The 21,089-nt window shown below is 51.5% G+C and overlaps 2 protein-coding genes across 4 annotated transcripts in view; one reads left to right on the top strand and one right to left on the bottom strand.

Moving 5' to 3' along the window:
* Ccdc33 (coiled-coil domain containing 33) overlaps nucleotides 1-21,089 on the top strand; it is a 91,996-nt gene that overhangs the window by 26,013 nt on the left and 44,894 nt on the right. For 2 of the 3 annotated variants that reach the window (XM_021206383.1, XM_021206382.1), the window contains exons 3-7: nucleotides 6,898-7,031; nucleotides 11,252-11,361; nucleotides 12,463-12,570; nucleotides 15,722-15,813; nucleotides 16,662-16,782. In XM_021206383.1, coding sequence (XP_021062042.1) covers nucleotides 6,898-7,031; nucleotides 11,252-11,361; nucleotides 12,463-12,570; nucleotides 15,722-15,813; nucleotides 16,662-16,782 — 565 coding nt within the window. The remainder of the gene's footprint in view (nucleotides 1-6,897; nucleotides 7,032-11,251; nucleotides 11,362-12,462; nucleotides 12,571-15,721; nucleotides 15,814-16,661; nucleotides 16,783-21,089) is intronic. The other variant, XM_021206381.1, reaches the window with a different exon arrangement.
* The window catches only part of Stra6 (stimulated by retinoic acid 6), a 91,213-nt gene that overhangs the window by 61,495 nt on the left and 8,629 nt on the right, over nucleotides 1-21,089 (bottom strand). The gene's annotated exons all lie outside the window — the stretch shown is intronic.

The following is a 21,089-nucleotide window of genomic DNA, read 5'->3' as shown; positions in this document are numbered from 1 at the left end:
ACTATAGACTTCCACAGCTCTGTCTTTATGGGATTATTCACTGCTGCTCATCAGGTCCCACTGATTCCACGAGCACCCACTAGGTCCCTTGTTCTCGTTTTTTCCTCTATTACAAAATCCCATGGAATGTAGGAAGCTGGAAGCTAGTAATGGATGGATGGATGGATGGATGGATGGATGGATGGATGGATGGATGGATATGATGCTGTTCTCATTTGGTGTGTGACTGTGGGAAAGTTGCTTCACCCCTCTGTGCCTGAACACCTTACGTGGGAACATTTGAAGAGCCTTGGGTGATGCTGGCAGGTCTAATGCAAGACACAGGGCAAGGGAGTCCTCAGCCAGCAGTCGCACTGGGCACATGAGACCCAGCAGAAAAAGCTACAGGGCAGTAGAGAGATGTCAAATCAGGGTCAGGAAGAGCCAGAGTCTGGCCCACTGCCCCGACCTGGTGTGACTGCCAAGCGGTCCCTCGGCTTCCAAGTCTCAGTCTTTCCATGGACATGATATGAGCTTTGGCCTTCATGTTGGTACAAGTCTGGTCGCCTGGCTTGCTCTCTAGCCTGGAAACTCTGTTCTTTAGAGCCCTGGCTGTATTACACAAGGCAGACTCCACACCCAGGTCTGCTGGGTCAGTGCCCGGGGCCCCAGGACTCCCCTAACGTGTCCATTGTCCAGCATCCATCTTCCAGCCTGGCACAAAGAGACCTGTCAGTCACAGCCCAGCAGGGACCAGGAAGGCAGTGGTCCTGACAGGTGGGGATACCCCAGTGGGCCGGATGGGGGAGCACTAGGAGATGGCCTACAGATTCTGACCCCTGGCCAAAGTCTGGGGAAGGACTGCCAGCGTTGGCAGCTGCTGCCTTGGCTGCCTGCTGCCCGAGCTAATGAGCAGGGACAGAGTCAGCATGGGTGGATCCTCTGTGCGTGTGACCAAACCTGCCTTAGCTGAGCTGAGGGGGAGAAGCAGGTCAGGGCCAGATAGTCAGAGTCAGGACTGAGCCCTGACCCTGGCCCACACTGAGCCTGATCTTGGCTCTGTCCATGTGACTAATTGGGAAGGACACTAGAAGTCAATGACAAACGCGTCCAGAGAGTGTGGAGGCTTCAGACCCCATCTTACACCCAGGCTTCCAGAAGCTCAGAGCATTTCTAGGATCCTTGAGGTCACGAAGCTAATAGGTCCCCAAGCAAGGATGCAGGATTCCAAACTCTCTAAAGTCCTTTAAACCTCCCAGCCACACTGACCTTTTATGCAGCCCTTGTCCCTCTTGGAAGAGGGCCATTGGCATCAAGGCCATAACTCGGCCTTCCAAAGAGGCGCAGTGACCGGCCTAGAGACCTAGCCTGTGCCCTGGACCTCCCTGCCGCTGCCTTTGGCCAAGGAGCTCCAGAGGGAAAACCTCTAAGCAGAGAAGGTAGAGGCTGGCTCATAGGTGACCTGCCTCAGCATCTGTGGGGTGGAGCTTGGCATCATGCCCTTGCAGTAGGCAAGAAGGCTGAGGCCCTGCAGAGGGGAGGACTGGACTGAGGGGATGGGCTGCCGTGGAGTGGGACGGATAGACGTTAACAGTTCCCATCTGACCACTGACTCTAGCAGACATCAAGGCCCTCTGTCTTCCAGAAGGATGCCCCCGGGGAAAGAGACAGGGCTGCAGAGCAGATCCTGGGAGGGCCCTGGGACTCCATCAGCCTGGAAGGCCCCAGCCCTGTAGCCTGGTTTCCTGCCCACACCTGCTCCATATGGTTTTACTCAAGAGGCTCGGGGCCTCCAAATTTTTGTTCGGTGAGAACCTCCTGATGTCCCAGAGCTGTAAACACAGCTGGTGGCGGTGGTTAAAGTGGGGGCTGTCCTGGGACACCTCCATCCTAGACTGTAGTTACAAGCATTCTTTCCAGATGTTCCCCCCCCCCATCAGCTCAGCACATGTCCCTTGAGGGCTCAGTTTGAGATGAACTTTCAACCCGGAAAGCATGAGCTCTCTCCAGGGCACCAGACTCCTGAGATACAGCCTGGAGGATTCCACTGCCCAGCAGAAGCGAGCATATCTGGAAGAGGGCAGTAGTGGGGCAGGAAGGGCTCTTTCCCCAGGTCATGGCACACTCATTTCTGGCTTTTTAAGATGAGGTCTTACTATGAAGCCTTGGATGGCCTAGAACTTGCTATTTAGACCAGGCTGGCCTCGAACTTGTAATCTTCTCCTCCCAAGCGCCAGAATCACAGGGATGCACCATCACACCCAGCCTGACCTTTAAAGATTTTAGGCTTGACCAGATGCCGTTTCTTGTTTCCAAAGCTAAGGCAGAGGTAAATCCCCTGTTGGCAGGGGATTCCAGCCCTCAGTTTGTAGTTTTCTGGCTCCGGTCAGTTGTTCTGTGAGTGGAGTCTATCCTAGCTGCCACACTGCCTTAAATACTATGACCAAACACAACTTGGAAAAGAAAGGGCTAAGCTTAGCTTACAGGTTTCAGTCCCTCAAGAGGGGAGCCAAGGCAGGAACTTAAGGCAGATGCTGAAGCAGAAACCAGTGCTTGCTACTGGCTTACTCTCCCTGGCTTGCTCGGCTACATTTCTTATGCAACCCAGGCCCTCCTGGCCAAGGATGGCACTGCCCACAGTGGAAAGTGCTAAAGGTTCTCTCTTCCCAGGAATGTCTAAGTTTATGTCAGACTGGCACAACCTAACCAGGACAGACGCCCACCAGGTGTAATTAGTAATCAGCGCAAAGGCCGACCAGCAGCAATTAGTGATGGTTCATTAGTCTGCAATTAATCAATAAAACTCAAGATGAGAGCCCATCACTTTGCAGGAGATAACCGCTCACTTATGCTCTAAATGACAGACCCTGGTTATCCAGGAGTCCACAAGGACTTGAACAGCCTTGGAGGCAGAAGAGAGATGAGTGAAGCAGGGGTGTGACTGTCAGCCTGAAATGAGAGACAGATGAGAATGGGCATTCATTGGGTTGGACTCTACCTGCCTCAGATCAGCCTTCACCCCACCCATTTATTTTTTATTTATATGAGTACACTGTCGCTGTCTTCAGACACACTGGAAGAATGCGTCAGATCCCATTACAGATGGTTGTGACCCACTATGTAGGTGCTGGGAATTGAACTCAGGACCTCTGGAAGAGCAGTCAGTGCTCTTAACCACTGAGCCATCTCTCCAGCCCAGCCCCTCTCTAAGGATTCCCTGGGTACAGCTTTTTTGCCCAGCAGTTACACTGGGGCTTAGCCAAGTCCAAAGGAATCTGGGATTTCCTTTCCTCTATGTGACCTCAAAGGCCCCTGGATGTGGTCTGGAATAAAGAGAACTCCAGAAAGGGCTCATTCAGGAGGTCCAAACACCTGACTGCCCAAGTGTGCCCACCCTGTGCACCTGCCCTGAGCTGGCTCCTGACCTCCAAATCTGCCAGCCTTCCCTATGGAAAGGGTCCTGTTCCCGGAGACTTCTCTGTGAGCCCTGCCTCCTCCAGACATCTTTCCTTGCTAGCCGAGGTAGGTGAGCTCAGGGATAAGAATGCAGCCATTGACCCTCTCTGTAGAGGCTAGCTTTGTGGCTCCTTGACCATGGGGAGAGGTCTTGAGGCTGTGAATGCCTACCAGGAGGCTTGGGGCCTGGGAGTCTGGCTGCCACTTGCCTTCTAGAAGATGAGGAAGCTGGTGTCCTTGGCTCAGGGGCTGACTTGAAGAAGGCTGTGGGTGGGGTAGGGTTGGGGGATTGCCTGGTCCTGGAAGCTGACCTCAAGAACATCTTGTCTGAACTTGTCTTCCTAGTTTCTCCAGGTGAGCATCAACAGAATCATGGTGGACCACCTTGAAGGGCAGCAGAGCCTTTGGTCTGCCTCGTACCCGTCTAAAGATCTATCCGTCATTTATTCTCAGAGCCTGCTTGAGCGCTTCCTTCCCTGCGTTTCTGGGAAAATTGTTTTGGTCCTAATCATCCTATAAAAGCTTGCCAGGACCCCAGCAACCAGAACAGACTGAAAGAGTACCCTTCTCTTTGCTTCGCTTTCCTGGTGGTCTGTCCTGGGATTGAGAAGCCAGACCTCCTGTGTAGTTTTTCCTTGAAGTTCTGAGAGGACTGAGAGGCCCAAAAGACTGTGGGGCAGATGGAGGAGATGGGTTCAGATGAGCCTGAAGAACAGTGCAGGCAGCAGGAAGCGAGCAGACTGCCAGGGAAGTGAGGGGAGAGATGGGCATGGCTCAGTCAGTAAAGCACATCAAGTTCAGTCATCAAGTCCTGAGTTCAGATCAACTCCCAGTATCCATGCAAAAAGCCATGCTGCCTGTACCCCCAGTTCTGGGGATGCAGGGACAGGAGGGTGCTTGGGCCTTATTGGCTAGCTAGTCTAGCCAAATCTTTTCTGGAAGATCCTGTCTCAAAAAAGATGGAGAGAAAACTAAACTAAAATGTAATACCTACAGTTGACTTCTAGGCTCTACATACCTGTACATACTCATACATACATACATACATGTACACACATGCACATGCACACAGTGGGGTCAGTGTCAGGGGAGAGAATGGGTATATAGTGGTGCATACAAATTGAAACAATGTGTATGTACATACAAGTCAATCAGTGTGCGTGTGTGTGGGTGTGTGTGTGTGTGTGTGTGTGCGCGCGTGCTCGTGCCTCGGCTTCCATCCGTGTCTGCCGATTGTCCACATCTCTAACCCTCAGCAGCAGCCTGTGGGAAGAAGATACTGCGTGTTCCCTAAGTTGTGACCTTGAAGAAAATAAAAAGACAAGAAGCGTCTCATTCCCTCCCACTCACAGCTGCGCTTGGACCTGGCCCCTCTCACGAGGCTGGGGTGGGAGCCCCAGGTGATACATGCTCAGAGGCCTGCAATTTATCAGACACACTCCTCTTGCAACCTGGGGGAGGTGTAGGCCTTGTTGGGGATTACATTTTTCTACAGCTTGGGGCTCAAGGTAGCTGCACCCCCTCCTCTGTACCAAACCCCAGTCCTATCCTGCTGAGACTGGTCTGAGGCCTGACAAAACAGGCACCAGTTCCTTTAGCCCATGACTGAAGCTGCCAGGCTGTTCAGCAAGGATGGGGGCTTTGGAGATAGGGAGAGAGGAGCCTAAATCCTTGTAGACAGCTGAAGGGATGATGAGGTCTGAGAGAGAACCCCTGGGCTCTGAGGTTGTCCTGGGAGGCCTGAACTCCTTCTGAGCCTGTGGACCAGGTGCAAGATCACAATGCAGAATTGGGACTGGGAGTCAGGACCAGTCCCTGGCTTCCATTCGGGAAGGAATCAGAAGGCTCTCCCCACCCCCAGCTCCAGTTCTAGACTCTTGTCAAGGCCCAGAGGAGTCAGTTAGCTGTGCCAGGAAAAGCCATTATCCTGAAAGACTCCCCCACCTGCTAAAAGCTTCCTCCTGACCCCCCTATATCCCCCCATGCACTCCCCTCCCCTGGGCCTCCTCCCTGCCTCCCTTCAGCTCTCTTACCTTTCCTGACTACCTCTTGGCTAGGCTGGGGGAGACTTAACTCTTTCTGGTCCTGAGGGAAAGCTCCATCTAACTTCTTACATCTTTTAACCTTCCTGCAAACCCCCCCCCCCCAGAGCTTGGATAAAGAAGGAGAGAGGACAGGGGTGGGAGGGGGAGAAGACAGGCTGGCAAGGACAGGTGATGGGTTCCCTCTCAGTCCAGCCCTGACTTTCCACATCCTTGGTTTTCTATTTTCTATGCACATGGAATCATTTGAAAAATCCCTGAGAGGCTCCCAAGGATGAGCCTGTGAGGGGGCAGGTTTGTGATGTGTGACATGTGGGAGGGCCTGCTTTCTTTCCTGCGTGTCCTTAGTGCACCCACATTTCCATGGCCACCACTGCCGCTGCTGCTGTCTTCTCTGCCTCTGTCAGAGGTGCAGAGCACCTGCGTGGGAAGTGGAGGTGTCTGTGCATTTATGCCAGCATGATGGGGGGTGGCAACGCCTGGGAGCTCTCTGCTCTATGGCTTTAAGGCGGGTATGGCTATAAAGATGAAGACAGAGGATAGCAGGAGGAGGGAGGTCATGTGGCACCCCCTCCATCAGCCATGGTCACAGAGATAGGACAAAGGGATGACAGAGGGAGGAGGCACCAGGCACCCCCTGCTGGGTGTGTGGTGTAGCTCCCCTCCTGCAGGCTGGGGTCAGATACTGCTCATCCGTGATTGCTATAATGTAGCAGCACCTTTTACAGCCTGAAAAATAACACAAGGGTCTTCATTCTTTTATCGCTGTCTAATGGCACTAGATTGCAGCGACAGTCATCCTCTACACCTACAGGCTGTACTGAGCTGAAGAAAACCCAGGTTCCTTCCTCACCTGCAGAGCCTGCCCCCAAGAGTCTGAATGCTCAGGGCTGGGAATCAATCTCTCCTGTCCTGCACCCAGCTCCCAGGGTCCATCCCAGTGTTCTGAACACAGTGGGCATCATGGGAGGCAGGGGAATGGGTATATGCCACTGAAAGGATTCAGATGTGAAGCGTCTGGGCCAGCCTGGGATTCTGGGCCACACATGTAGAGAATGAACTCCAGGAGTGAGCTGCTTAGGTGGGTGGCACACAGCCAACTGCCATCCAGAAGCGTTCTCCCACTCACGGATCCCAGAGAACAGGGTCCGGATGGGGTTTGTGCATATAGGTGCCTGCCAGGAGCCCTCTTTGGCAAGGAAATCACAGACAGGTATAACATCTGTCCTGCTTTCACTGTGAGCTTCTGACTTCTGCAGCTAAGCAAAGGCCCCAGCAGTGGCCAACAAGGGGGTGTAGTCACCACACAGGATGACATGAGTGTCTGTGTGGGGAGAGCTGCCCAGTTTCCATCTACCCTGTCCACACAGCAAAGCCTACAAAGAAGCCACTCTCTAACTCAGCTGCCCCTCTTCCCCAGAAAAACCACATCAGAGAAAGCCAACAAACACAGTCCTCAAGTGATGACCTCTGTGACCTCAGAGCCCACCAGAGCCCCCGTCTGGGGGGACACAGTGAATGTGGAGATCCAGGCAGAGGACACAGGACGGGAAGGTGAGGCTGGGGGGGGGGCTGGGCACCGGCATGTGGGGGACGCAGTGGCTAGAGCCCCACCTGCCATGGAAGGCAAAAGCAGGCTCTCTCAGCACAGCTGGAGGCCAGCTGAACACCTCCCTGGGCTCCGATAAAAGCATTAAAAAAAAAAAAATCATAATCCCATCACGCCTCATCTCCCCAGCCTGCTAGAAAAATGAGTTGTTCCACATAAATGAATTTTCCAGACAATGTGAGCTTATCGTTTTTTATGACGGTTGTGATTATTTTCATGGTTGTTATTACTGCCATGTCCCGCTGAAATGGCACGTTATTGTTTCGTAGTATGTCTCCGTGCATCCGTTATTTGAGTCCTCACCTCTTAAGAGGAACTGTGCTACTTAGAAGAGAACACTGAAGCTTAGGGAATTTAAAGAACACAAGTCCTGGGTTATGTCACCGGAGCCAGGTTCTAGCTGAATTGGGGTTTATTTGACTAATGCCTCTAGCTAAAATAGATCTTTATCTCCGGCTAGTCCTCCCTGGGTCTTGGACCAGGCACCAGTATATGCACACGCAAGTATACTCTGTGTGTTTCTCGCAGTGGGAGCATCTGATGTCCCCCTCAAGTGGGAGGTTGGGATGGACATACTGAAGTATGAACTGCTGGTGTCAGATCTGCCTGGGGGCACTGGCATCGGGCACTGCAGCCCAGAGCTGAGGACGCCTGTCATGTCCCTGAACTCAGCCAGTCAGAACATCCTCCTCCCTTCTTGCAGGTGGCTCTGGAAGAGAGGGCAGACTTTCACTGTTCCTCTTGAGGTCTCCCTTCACTTCACAGAGCCAAAAGCTGACAACAGTCAAAAGATTGTGAGAGAGAAGGAGGTGACACAGTGGGCTCCCTCCCGCACACGCGGAGAAGGCTAGCCGTAGTCATACAAGAGAATAGTTTTCTCCCTGTAAAAGAAGTAGTGGAACTGTGGGGATGGTTTGAGAAGATGTGGAAGAGGGGGAAAAATTAACCTGGGATTTTACACAGATGCAGATGTGTGCTTAGCCGGCCATGCCTTTGTGAGGACCTGTGTGCAAGCTCATTCATGTGCATATCATTGTATAGGATGTGCTGTCTGTGCTGTAGCCACCTCCCCCCACCACCCCCACTACCCCTCTGTCCCCCCCTTCTCTGTGTGTAACGATGTGAATGGACCCTCCTGCCATGCACAACTAGGGTGAAATGAGGAAGGATGTGCCGAGGTCAGTAGTCTTGGGTCTTTTGTGTAGCAAGAGGCAGGACTAATTACAGGAGTGACAGCAGGGTGAGGAGACCACATGAGTCAGTGTATTGGCAGGCACCTCTTGGCAGATCGAAGCTGCTCGTTGGAACCTAGTTGGAACTGGTTGCTGTGGTGATGTCTACAGTGGGGGTAGGGAATTGGTGGCCAGGCCAAGAGGCAAGAGAATGGTGGGACACACTAATAAAAAGCAAAGGGGAATTTTAGACCCCGGGTCAAGGCCAAAGTGGGTAGGTAGCCAAAATGGCGTGTTGATCACACATAAGGAGTGGTGGAGTAGCGGAAACAAATTAGCATCTTGCTAGAGGAACCGAGACCTACCGACTTCAACTCCTGGAGGTGTTATACTTTCTTCTGGTCAGCTATTAGACTTTCTGGTACCTATTTCCTACTGGGTATGAATCTCATGCAGCCTGCTCTTGGCAAGTGCAGTCAGTCCCTTCTCTATGTGTTCTGGGTAGCTTCCTTCCCACTCCCTAGTCAGTCAGCTCTGAAGATGGGAGGGGTGCACAGGGCTGGGGCAGCACCCCTTCTTGGTGCTGAAATGTCCTTTGGGGAAGGGTACCCCCTCAGGCATATTCCTTGCTCCCCCCACCTGTTTTATTCTGGATCTCTTTTAGCTTCTCCTGCTTCCAGCTTCATCTTCCCTCCCCACCCCCACCCCTTCTCTTTCCTCATCCCCCTTCTCTTCCTCCTTTTCAAATCATAGATTTCCAAGAATGAGAAAATGCATTGAGTTGCCAATTCAGCCTCCTCGCAGCCCATATCCTAGATGTAGGATGTTACTTCAGTTCTATGGCCCCTCTGAGTGCCATTGATTATATTTTAGAGAGAGAGGTGATGGTGTTTACCATAAAATTTTATAGGAATAATAACTGGACTCTTGCTATCACCATGCCGGGAATACAGCAGGTACCCACGAGTGGGTGCCATAATCATTTCTGGGATGTTGGCTTTCTCCTTAAAGTTTGTCCTGATTTTACAAGACAATGTAGAAGTGTCCACTAAATGGTGTGTTGACCTTAAGTTTAATGTCGTTGGAGGAGAGACTGGAGAAACAGCTCAGTGCTTAAAAGCATCACGAGTGTTGCAGAGGACCTGGATTCAGTCCCAAGTATCTGCACGGCAGCTCACATCTGTCTGTAGCTCCATTCCTAGGGAACCTGACACCCTCCTCTGGCCTCTGCAGGCAAAGTCTCTCACATGGTGAACATGCATGCATGAGGTGACACTCATCTACAAAAAATAAAAATAAATAAAATCTAACCTCCCCAAAGAATTTAGTTTATGTGGAGTAAGCTTTTAAAAAATTATTTTTATTTTATGAGTATGGGTTTATTGTCTGCCTGTATATCTGTGCATCACGTGCATGCAGTATCCACAGAGGCCAGAAGAGGGCAGAATTGGAGGTACCAGTGTTGGGAGCTGCCATATGGGTGCTGGAAATTGAACCCAAGTCCTTTAGCCCTCTGGAAAGCAAATAGTGCTCCTGACACTGAGCCGTCTCTCCAGCCCCATGGAGGAGACTTTTTAATAGGTCCTTAGATTGAGAGTGTTCTTGAGTAAATTGTTTTCTTTACTGAGGCTCTGTTTGCCTACCTGAAACATGAGGGACACCTCCTTCTCATCCCACAGGAGGAGCTAGTGGGAGTGTGTGTGATCAAGGGCAGGGGTCTTGATCCTATACTATTACTGCTTGCCTGTAACACTTGGGTTCATGCATGTTTATAGCCGTGTGCGACTGAGCTTGGTCCTGTGTGTCCATTCCTGGGCTCGGAAGCTAACAGCACCTGATATGAAGCCTTGCCCTGGGTAGGAATGCAGACATGTTGTGTGACTTTCCCTGGGGGAACAAATGTTTACCCCAGGTGGTGTACCATGACAAACTAATGATTCCCCTCAAGCCTAGCTAGATGGACCAGTCAGATTATTTAGGTTACTTCAAGGAACGTGGGTAAGGACTTACTGGATTGTTTTCCTTCCCTGTTGCTGTGATAAAACACTGACTGATAGCCACTTGGGAAAGAAAGGGTTTATTTGGCTTACAAGTCACAGTCCATCATTGGGGAAGCCAAGGCAGGAATTCAAGATAGGAGCTTAGAGCAAAAAATCAGTGGAGGGGGGCTGGTGAGATGACTCAGTGGGTAAGAGGTCCTGAGTTCAAATCCTGGCAACCACATGGTGGCTCACAACCATCTGTAAGGAGATCTGACTCTCTCTTCTGGGGTGTCTGAAGACAGCTATAGCTACAGTGTATTTACATATAATTAATAAATAAATCTGAAAAAAAAATCAGTGAAGGAACTCTGCTTACTGGCTTTCTTTCTCTGGTTTGGTCATCTACTTTTCTCATATAGACCATGCCCATCTGCCTAAGGATGACACCGCCCACAGTGGGCTGCCCCCCTCTCCCCAATGAGCAATTAAGAAAATGCCCTCAGAGGCATGCCTACAGTTCAGTCTGGTGGAGGCAGTTCCTTAACTGTTGATAACTCTAGCTTGTGCCAAGTTGCCAAAAACTAGCCAGCACCGTTACAGAGCACAAGTGACTCAGAGACAGCTGCATTGCTGGAAAGCTCACCCTCAGCATGGGTGGCAACGCACAAAAGCTGCTGCATCGGGGAGCTTCTTGACCACGTTTCAGGCAGCTCCACCAGAGAGTTTCCCTTTGCCAGGTATCGGCCAGCACCTCTTAGGGAAGGACTTGTGAGTCTTGTCGTTTTCTACGCCTTTTCATTTAGTAGTCTTCCTGTGCTGTATGAGCCTCCCTCCTCCCTCTCCTCTCCTCCCTCCTCCCACCAGAAAAGAGTGTTGCAAAGCTAAGAAAATAGCTCCACAGGAAAGACATGCCACCCTCCGCGTGTTCCATTCTCTGTCTGGTCTCAGCAAGCTCCCATTATCCCTCACTGTCTCACATCACTAGGAAGGCTTCTTCCCCCCCCCCTCCAGATGTGATCCTCAAGGTGATGGACAACAAGAAGAAGAAGGAGCTGGTGTCCTATGATATCCCCATTAAATACCTGCGCATCTTCCACCCATACCACTTTAAGTTAGAAAAGGTAAGCCCAAGCTAACCCTAGCTCTTAACCTCTGGGTAGGTAGGGGAGATCTGATGGGAAAGCACTTTGATGTTCCTAGTTCTCTGAGGATAGCATTGAGGGTGGGTCTAGGTGATGCTCCTCCCAAGCCAGAGATGTGAAATATATATTTGGCGGGCAAACATTCCCCAGAATGAACCCTGCCAGGGCACAACTGAGCATCAACCTGGAATAGAGAGACCAGCTTCTCAGCCTTGGACCGGAATCCTTAGTGCTGATTGGTGAAGGAGATGATTCACTCTGATGGCTCAAATATTTATTAAACACCTCCTGTGTGCCTGGTGCTGGGCCATGGAGGAGCAGAAGCCTCCCTTTGCTCTCCCCTCAACGTGCACTCCAGAACCTTTCCTTTCAAAGGAAAGCACTGGGTGAGATCGGATTGTCTGGGTTTGTCTCTGCTTTGCCGCTTTCTAGCTGTATGCCCACAGGAGGCCACTTTACCCTGGTCCTCCATTGCTCCTCAGCAAAGGTGAGACAAGGCGCTTCTGGACAGACTCCAGTGAGGTGCTGGCTAAAGTGCCTGACACACAGGAAAAGTGCCTGACACATGGGAAGCACTAAGCATGTGTGGGTCCCTTCCCCACTATTGCCCTCCCCCCAGGCCCTGGCACTCACCTTCTTCCCAAGCAATTCTTCAACTATGGTACCAGAGATTATTATCTTCCCTGGGCTCCAGGATTACAGAAGGGGAACCAGGGCAGGTAGGGAAGCAAAGACCCCAAGAGACCCTAGAGCTAGGCCCGAATCTGGCCTCTTGGAGCATCTGCCAGGTCCCTAACCCTGTGTCCACTTACAGCCCAGGCCTCATTATCACATCTTCACCAAGAGAGCGGGCGAGCAGTAGTCCCTTCGAGGGCAATGAAATATTCAAATGGAAAAGGGGAGATTTATTGGATGGTCTTCTTGGAAGGGCTCCCAGGGACCATGAGCTTTAATTACCGCTGGAGTCCCAGTGGAGCAATGCTAAGCAAGTGTCCGCACAGGGCTGGATTTATGGCCAGGCTTTGCCCCTTAGACACTCTCCTTCCTACACCCCTTCTATCCTGCCTTCGCCCCATGCAGTCTGAGAAAAAAGATGAAGCCGCTGCCAAGACCTGCCTGTATGCCACTGTGGTTCGGAAGGGCAGCTTGCTTCCCCGCTACGTTGGCTGTGACCATACAGCTCTGGAGGTACCAGCATTGGGGTTCTGTAGGGACAGAAGCCTTAGTTGCCTCTAAATGACCTAAGCGTATGGAGTGGAGATATCTATGAAAGAAATCAATCGGGGAAAGGGCAATGAGACCTTCCCAAATTAGCTTGTGAGGTTAGTGAGGTAGCTCAATGGGCAAAGCTTTGCTGTGCAAACCTGATAAGCTAACATAGAGTGCTGACTTCACAAGGTTGTTCTCTGGCCTAAACACACACACACACACACACACACACACACACACACACACACATGCATACACCATGACATAAGTATTCCTCAAGATACAAACATTCCACACACAAAATAAGAATACATTTTAAAATATTAAAAGTGTCAACAATAAAATAGCCTGAGTTTGTGATGACAATCCCTGATGGGACAAAAGTGGCCTCTCCTCCCTGTATTGCCCTTGGATGGAGAAAGAAAGGCTAGGTGGCAGTTGTGTCCCTCACATACTTCAGGAAGTAGCACAGGTTCCCATGGATTCTGTGCTCCTGGGAGCGAGGAAGAGCCTTTCTATCTCCCATGCCCCTGGCTGTGTTCAGTCCTGTTCTTCCCTGGTGAGGTAATGACCCATAACCTAAGGCCTGAGACTCACAGGCAAAATCTCCCTGGCCCTTCCTGAGGTTGGGCTCATCTAGTGCTTGCGTATTTGCAACCTCGTTCACTCATTCCGTCTCCCGACAGCTATTCATAAACCCTCACGTACTAGCAGACCAGGCATTGCCCTGCGCCATGACCGCTCACCTTTCAGCTCAAGGACCTCTTCAGGAGGGATGACTGGTGCTTGAGGTACACATGGCCCAGGGAACCGAGCCCTGAGCCTTTCCCTAGGCAACAGACTCACATCCACAAATATCCATGTGCAATCCGCAGGACTCTGACTCAAGCCTTCTCCCTACCCTAGCAGACCTGATTTGATCCCTCACCATGTAACACTGTGAATCTGGCAAGGCAGTAACCATTCTCCAGTCCCACGTCACATCTGGGGACACTGAGATGCAAAATGAGCCTGATATAAGAGCCCAGAGATTCTGAGTCACAGAACTGACAGTCAGCCCAATATATAGAACAAAAAAGACTAAAACCAAGATGGCCTTACTGTCACCAAGCTTCATCCAGGGAAGGGGCCACATCCCCACAACTGTGGACTTGCCCCACTCCTGCCTCAGTTCTGGCTTGTCTGAGTCTGAGATCCCCTGCCCGAAGCAGCCCACCCATCCACTCCCCACTCCAGCACAGACCTTTCTCCCGACTGTGTCTCCGGTACAGCCACAGGACCTCTTCTGCTGATGGTAGACGAGGGGACACGGTTGAAAGAGAAATTGCTTCAGCTATTCACCAGGCTGTCACTAGCAGGGGTCCTGGCACTGCTGTCTCATTCATACCTGATCAGAGTCAGCACACACTAGACGTAAATTATCCATCCCCTAAAGACACACCCAGACCATCACCTTCAGCCCTCATACCTGTTGGCGTTCTTGTGAGTCATAGGGCCTGACAGACCTCCAGTGACATCAGAGGCTCACTGGGAGGCTCCTCTGAGAGCCAAAGGCACTAAGGATGAATTAAGTACTTATCAGATCACACCAGTGTGGAGTTAGCCACCAGCAGCCCAGCAGAAATGGGTCCAGGCTGAAGGAGAAGGGTAATGAGGTGAAGAGAGGGCTTCCTTCCGAGTAAGCCCCTACCTTTGGGCTTCTTTTTGCACTGGAGGTTAGAGCCAAAAGACCAAAAACTTCAATGTACAAGTTAGAAAACTGAAGCCTAAAGAGGGCCTGGGTCTAGGTCTGGGTCTGGCCAAGGTTTTCCCAGCTTGGGCAGACCCAGAGAGGAAATGACCCCTCTGCTGTGCCTAAGGGCCACTGCCCTTCCTGACTTTCTCCTTAGGACATAGCCATCCCTTGAGGCTGGTTCAACTCCACCCTCCCTAAGGCCACTGTGTCTCTCTCAGTCTGTTCCCAGGCCTCTCTCTTCCTCTATCCTTCCCCTTAACACTCAGAAGCCCAGAGGCCCCTCTCCCTTCCTCAGACTCCGTTTCCTCTTCAGTACCCCAAACCTTGCTAATGTCAGCTCTATGCCAGACTCTATACTAAAAGCTGGGGAGATAGCAGTCAAGACACTTGTGTCTGCGCATGCCCATTATATCAAATAGAGAACAAACAAGGGCTAAGTTAGAAGCTTCAACTGATGAGTGCTACAGAGGAGGAACGCAGAGGGCACGGGAAACGGCTGCTTTAGTGACAGTGACCAGAAGGAAGCCAGGGGTGTCATCCCAGAACCTAGGGGAAGACAAGCAGCTGTCAGGATGGACTCATAGAAGATGGGGGTGGGGACACTCGGGGAGAGAAATTGGTTTGTGCAAAAGCAAAAGCAAGAATGGGTTAGCATAAGAGAGGACGAGAGATTTGCAGCAAAAAGAAGGGTCTGGGGAGTTGGCAGGAAATATGGGCAGAGGAGCAGACAGGCAAACACCTACGCTACAGGCTTTGGCAACATGGTAAGAGTCAGGAAATGAGGGATGACCAGGCAATGCCCCTGATGAGGACTGACTTTCCAACCATCCTTTACTGGGAAAAGCCCTGCAGTGAACAGACCCCAGAGCTAATGAACACCAAAGCAGAAAGTTTTCTGTATGACCAATGCAGTTGGAGAAACCTGCCCTGGGCTTAATGCCCTCGGTTTACAAAGTGTCCTCTCGTCTCATGCTCTCTCTCATCAGAGAACCCCGACTTGAAACCCAGGGGGCTCCGTGACCAGAGTTTTGCCCCAGAGCACATAATTGTCTGGACGTCCCCTTCTCCCACCCCCATCCTGGACTCAAGCTTGTCCACCTTGTCCCTCAGGGCAGCTGAATTCCAGTCATGCGCTAGGAGATCAGGGGACTTGCCTCAGTCAGACTCAGAGGGTACCTTCCTGAAGTAGAGAAGCTTTGAGCAAAGAAAGAAGCAAGGGGAGCAGGGGCAAGAAGGACCAGGTCCCAAGGGTAGGCAGAGGCATGATGATCACGTGATCATGGCAGACATAGGGACATGGGGTGGGAGAGATGGTAGGGATAGGGAGGGGGTCTGGCTGTGCCTCCTCTGGGAGGGTCACAGCCACAGCTGTCACCTGCTTCTTCTCTTCTCCAGGTTTTTCTTCGGGGAGTCAACGAGCCCTTAGTCAACAGCCTCAAGCCCATGGTGGTAATTGCTCGGGTAGTTCCCAACTATACCGAGTTTAAGTGAGTCGGAGCTAGTTGTGGAGGGGCGGGGCAGGGGGTTGGGATGGGCGAAACCTCTCCTCCTAAGTTCCCTCTGTGCTCCCCACACACCTCGATCTGAGGCCCTAGTGAGCAACCTGAGCAGACTTCACCTTCCTCTTCCAGAAGACCTTGAGCCCCTGGAAAAGGAATGTGGGGATCTCCCCTGATGTAGGGGAGTCCAGCATGAAGAGCAAGAAGGAGTCTGAGTTAAGGAGGTCAAGAGAGGCCCTTTCCTGCCCAGGGGCACCTCTGCCTCTCCAAAGAAGGCATGCCACTCCAAGACCACAGCCTCACAGCACCTTCTCTGTCAGGTTCAGGGCTTAAGGCTCCTGCCACTCGCTGGTTGTTCCCAAAAGCAGATGACATGAGGCCTCCTGCAGTGGTCATTCACTAATGGGCCCAAACTGCAAGCAGCATAGGCACACTTGGGCACGTGTGTGCACCTTACCCAACAGGTTCCCTTTACCCCTTAAGCATAAGCCAGGATTCCCACAAGTCAGGAAGAACTCTGCTAACATCTTTCAAAGATGAGGTGGGAAGGCAAGGCCCATTTTAAAGGCAGTAAAGCTGATTTACTCTGATGCAGCCAAGGTACATCTCAGGTCCCTACTAAGGGAGCCTGGGAGCTATAGCTATCATCTCCTGACTAAAATTAGATTTCCCAAGGCTTGGGCCAGAGCTCACCAGCGGGTTCCAAGGTCCTGGCCTAAGTGAGGTGGACCACTTCGCTCTCTCCTTCGCCGCAGCCCGGAGTCTAAGTGTGAGTCCCAGCTGTCAGGGTGGCCATGGGTCAGAGAGTGCCAACTACTGTCTTCTTGCCTCTCCAGGGCAAGGCAGGCCAGGCGGGATCCTGCCTCTGTGGGGCTACCCCTCACTCAGATTTCCTTCCCTATCTCATCGCCAATGAACTTTGATGTGCCTCGGATCAGCCAGAATGGGTATCCTCAGGTATGGCTCCTTCCCAACCGTGGCCCCATTCGCTCATTACGGCACCCGCTAGCAACTCAGCTGACTGCTGAGAGGGTCTGCTACACCTCACCGCTGCCCAGGATTGTTCCTGTGTGCTGCCCAGGACCTGCCCTCAGGGCTCCCAGAGATACTAAACATTCACCCAGATCATGTCTAATCTACTAATGAGCCAGCAGGGACGGTCAGAGAGAGCTATGACAAGAAGAGGAGACAACAAACAGGATGGATTCCACCTGTCATGAGGCACCTCAAGTCAACAGTCATGGGGACAGAAATACTGTAGTGTTATCAGGGGCTGGGGAAGATAAAAGAGCAGAGGGATATGGAATTGTGAGTGTCAAACCCTTAGGAGGAGGAGGAGGAGGAGGAGGAGGAGGAGGAGGAGGAGGAGGAGGAGGAGGAGTGCACATGTGTGCATGTGGAGAACAGAGGTCGATGCCAGTGTTTTCCACTTTATTGTTTTTATGTTCCTAAATTTGGGGGTGGGGGAGAGAGGTACTTACATGCCACAGCACAAGTATAAAAGTCAAGAGGTTAACTTGTGGGACTCAGTTTTCTCTTTCCACCTTATGGATCCCAAGGATTGAGCTCAGGTCATCAGACTTGGCAGCAAGCGCCTTTACCCACTGAACTACCTTGCCAGCCCTTCTTCGCCTTATCTTCTGAGACAGAGTACCTCACTGAACCTGGAGCTCACTGACTCAGTGACTAAGCTGGCTGGCCAGCAAGCCCCAGTGACCCTCCTGTCTCTGCCTCTCCGTACTGGGAGTACACGTGCTCACTTTGCCCTGCTTCTCTATACGCGTGCCGAGGACAGAATCCGGATCTCGAGCAAGGTCTTTACAGACTTGGCCACTTCCTCGGCCTCTGTAGTACATGTTTAACCATAGGAGAAGGGTGTTGATGTCTGGATAGTTAGCACAGACAAGCCTTGACCCCTCACCTTGTTTTGGAGACAGGGTCTCTTTCTATAGCGCAGGCTGGCTTCTTACTCTCCATCTACCCCTCCTATCTTCCCAGCCCTGGGAAGACAGGTGTGTGCTACTACGCCAACTTAGTCATTACTTTTTGCTATTTTTCTTTTAATTCATTATCATTGTGTGTGTGTGTATACATAATAGAGAGAGGTGCATCCATACCACAGCACACATGTGGAAGGCAGAGGGCAGATTTATGGAACTGGCTTTATATAGGTTCCAGAGAGCAAACTCAGGTGGCTAGCCTTGACAACAAGCCTCTTCAGCACTGAGCCATTTCACCAGCCATTGGTCTTGATGTTTGATACGGAAGTGATGGTCCAGGGCAGGGCAGTGAAACCATCTATGTAGTATAGAATATAGTATAACCCGAGATGTAGTGTATATTAGGAATGGGCAGAAGGCATATGTTTAAATATGCTGGAGAAGAGGTACACAAGTCGTGGCTGGGCCTGGGAAGTGGCCAGATTGACTGACCTCCTACAGACTGCTCCGCTGAGAGCTTCCTGCACATGACGGAGCAGACATGGAAGGCAGGGTGTTCTTGGAAGTCCCTCCTGACATCTGCCTGCTAAAATTAGAACAAGACACTCTGTTGGAGCCCCGGCTTTCATTTAAAAGACATTGAAAGAAGGCTCAGACACAGGCAGGAGTGATGGTAGGCAGGGAAGGGTGGGATAAAGGGGGATCATAAGGACAGCCTCAAGCCCAAACCAAGCCTCAGCCTGATTTCCCCAGAGTCACCTCACACGTGGCCTTGCATTTGCACAGAAAATTATGAGCCGATCAGCAGCCGTCCCAAGAGGCAGCAGGTACTGCCACCTGCTTTAATGAGTGAGCCTCTCCAGGCTTGACCACTGGCTACCACTACTGCCTAACTCCACATGAGTGGGGGTGGTACTCCTCACCACAGACTTCTCTGGTGCTTCTCCCACATGTGGGACTCAAAGCCAGAGCCCAGCAGTAACAAGACACTTGCTATAAGGCTTCCCAGTACCTAGGCGAGATTTAAAGCTGCACATAACCTGTGCAGAGATGCCCAGGAACCCTCATGGAGAACAACAGAGGGACATGTTGGGAAGAAAAATGGTATCAAGTCAGATGCCCTGGGCTTCGAGAGCACACAGTCCCCTACCCTATCCCTTCTGAGATTCATCTCTCATCTTGCCAGTTGATAGGGTAGGAACCGAATCAGATAATTTCTAAAGCTGGGACCTCTGACATCTTGGAGCACTGTGGGTTTCCCACAAGCCCTTGGGCAAGGGGCTGCCAGACCCAGCAGAGTCTAGCTATGTGGCTTGCTAGCTCTGTGCCCTTTAATAAATCAACAATAGGCCTGTATGATTCTTCCAGACCTATTGACTCGTACCTGAACAGGCTGCTAGAACACAAAGGCTAAGCCAGGCTAAGAGTCCCTTCTGTCCCCTTCAGAGCTTCTCACCCTGAAAGCAGCCTTATCATTGCACTTGATGCTGAAACCCCACACAAACCCCAGTTAGATGGCCTATCTACTGCCCTACATCATAAGTAGCCTACATGCTGCCAGGGTAGCTTTAAAGACATGATCTCTAACATCTAGCAATGACTATTTTAATTTGGGCATCTTGCTGCTCCTAGGAGCTCCCAGACTTCTGGCACAGGTAAGATCCAGGGATAATGAGGAGCTTGGGTTTTTATGAGAAACTCGTAACTAATCCTGCCTACTTCTACCAACCAACCCTCTCTCGTCTCCTTGGCCAAAAATCAGATCACAAGCACTTCTTGGAGCCAATCACCAAGGGGTGGTGGTGGTAATGGGCTCTGACGGACGTGCTGATAGCCTAAGCTAGCAGGTGTGAAGAGAAGGGGCACCTGGATAAGAAGGCTCTCTCCACCTTTTGGTGTGAGGCTAGGATATACCGGGACACCCTCAGTCTGTTCCGCTCCTCTCCCAGCCTGGTGAAGATGGCAAAACCTGGGCTCTGATCAGCCAAGGGATAGGCTAGACATACCTGGTTGGACACAGGTTTGCCTCCTGGACCCACCTGCTTGCTCCTGCACTTCCCACGGCCTGCAGAGTTAGGACAGAACCCTCAAGAAGGAAAACAGCCCCTGTGCCCACCATCCCTTTCTGACCCGGCCCTACAACCATCTTGCCAAGCTCTCAAGTTTCCCATCACCCTGGACTCACTCCGGTGCTGGCTGCCTTTCCTGCCTGGTCCATTGCAGCAGCCTCTGTGATGCAGCCTCGCTCAGTTGTTCCCTGAGAAGCAAGCAAGGGACACCTTTCCCTGAACTCCGTGCTTCCCTCGAACCCCTCATCCCCTCACACAGAAGACCAAGCCCCCATTAGCTATGCTGCTCACCCAACCTCAGGGCTCATTGCTCCAGGTCTCACCCAACCTCGGGGAAGACCTCAGCCAGCATTCCCTGCGCCTGTCCCCTGTCACCTCCAGCCTTGGCTTCAGCCATCAGCTCTTCCCTGTGGCTCCTATAATAATTTGCTCAGGCCCCTACATGATGGCAGAAACAGGTGGGTGTTTATTTACATGCATATATGTGCTCTATGCTCTTAGAAGATAGGCTCCAGGAAGGGGCGGAGTCAGTCTCTTGTTCTCCTGTGGTCCCTACAATACCCTACAAGTGTCTGTCATGGCATCCCAGGTGATGATTGCTGAGTTTGGTCAAACTGAACTTTTTTTTTGCCTTCTAACAAAATATTCATTGTCTCCTTCAACCTTGCAAACTGTTGGCTTTTCAAAGTGTGGACACAAGCCATCTGACAGAAAAACTAGGTCCCAAAGAGGGGAAGGGACCTGCTGTTACCCAAACAATAATCTTAACCTGGTCCCTGGACCCAGAGCCAAGGGTCTTAGCTTGCTGGAAGCCCCAGCCAGCACAACACGCTAGCAGCTCTTCCTCCCAGAGTGACTCCACTGTGCCTGGGCAGAACAGACAGCAGTTACTGAGGTAAGAGTGAGGGTAGCTTCAGAAGAAATAGGAGGAGGACAAGGGACAAGGGCCCACAGAATGAAGGCTCTGTCCCCAGGGAAAGCAGGTCTGCCTCAGTGGCAGAGGGTTAATGGCTTTTCTGAAGATCACAGCTGAGGGTTAATCAGATTCCTTAATTCCAAAGCCCACCGTAGCCTTTCCCATTAGCATCTTTGGGCCATGTCTACCCTATGCCCACCCCACCCCCTCACCCCTGCACAGCATTAAGGATCAGCCAATAGCACCTTTACTTTCACAAGGCTCTGAAAACAAATTGTTATTTAGCCCTGAGTCCTACACGCGCTCGTGTGTGTGTGTGTGTGTGTGTGTGTGTGTGTG

Source organism: Mus pahari, chromosome 10 (genome assembly GCF_900095145.1).
Source record: "Mus pahari chromosome 10, PAHARI_EIJ_v1.1, whole genome shotgun sequence".
Lineage (NCBI taxonomy): Eukaryota > Metazoa > Chordata > Mammalia > Rodentia > Muridae > Mus > Mus pahari.
This window is presented reverse-complemented; position numbering and strand designations above follow the sequence as displayed.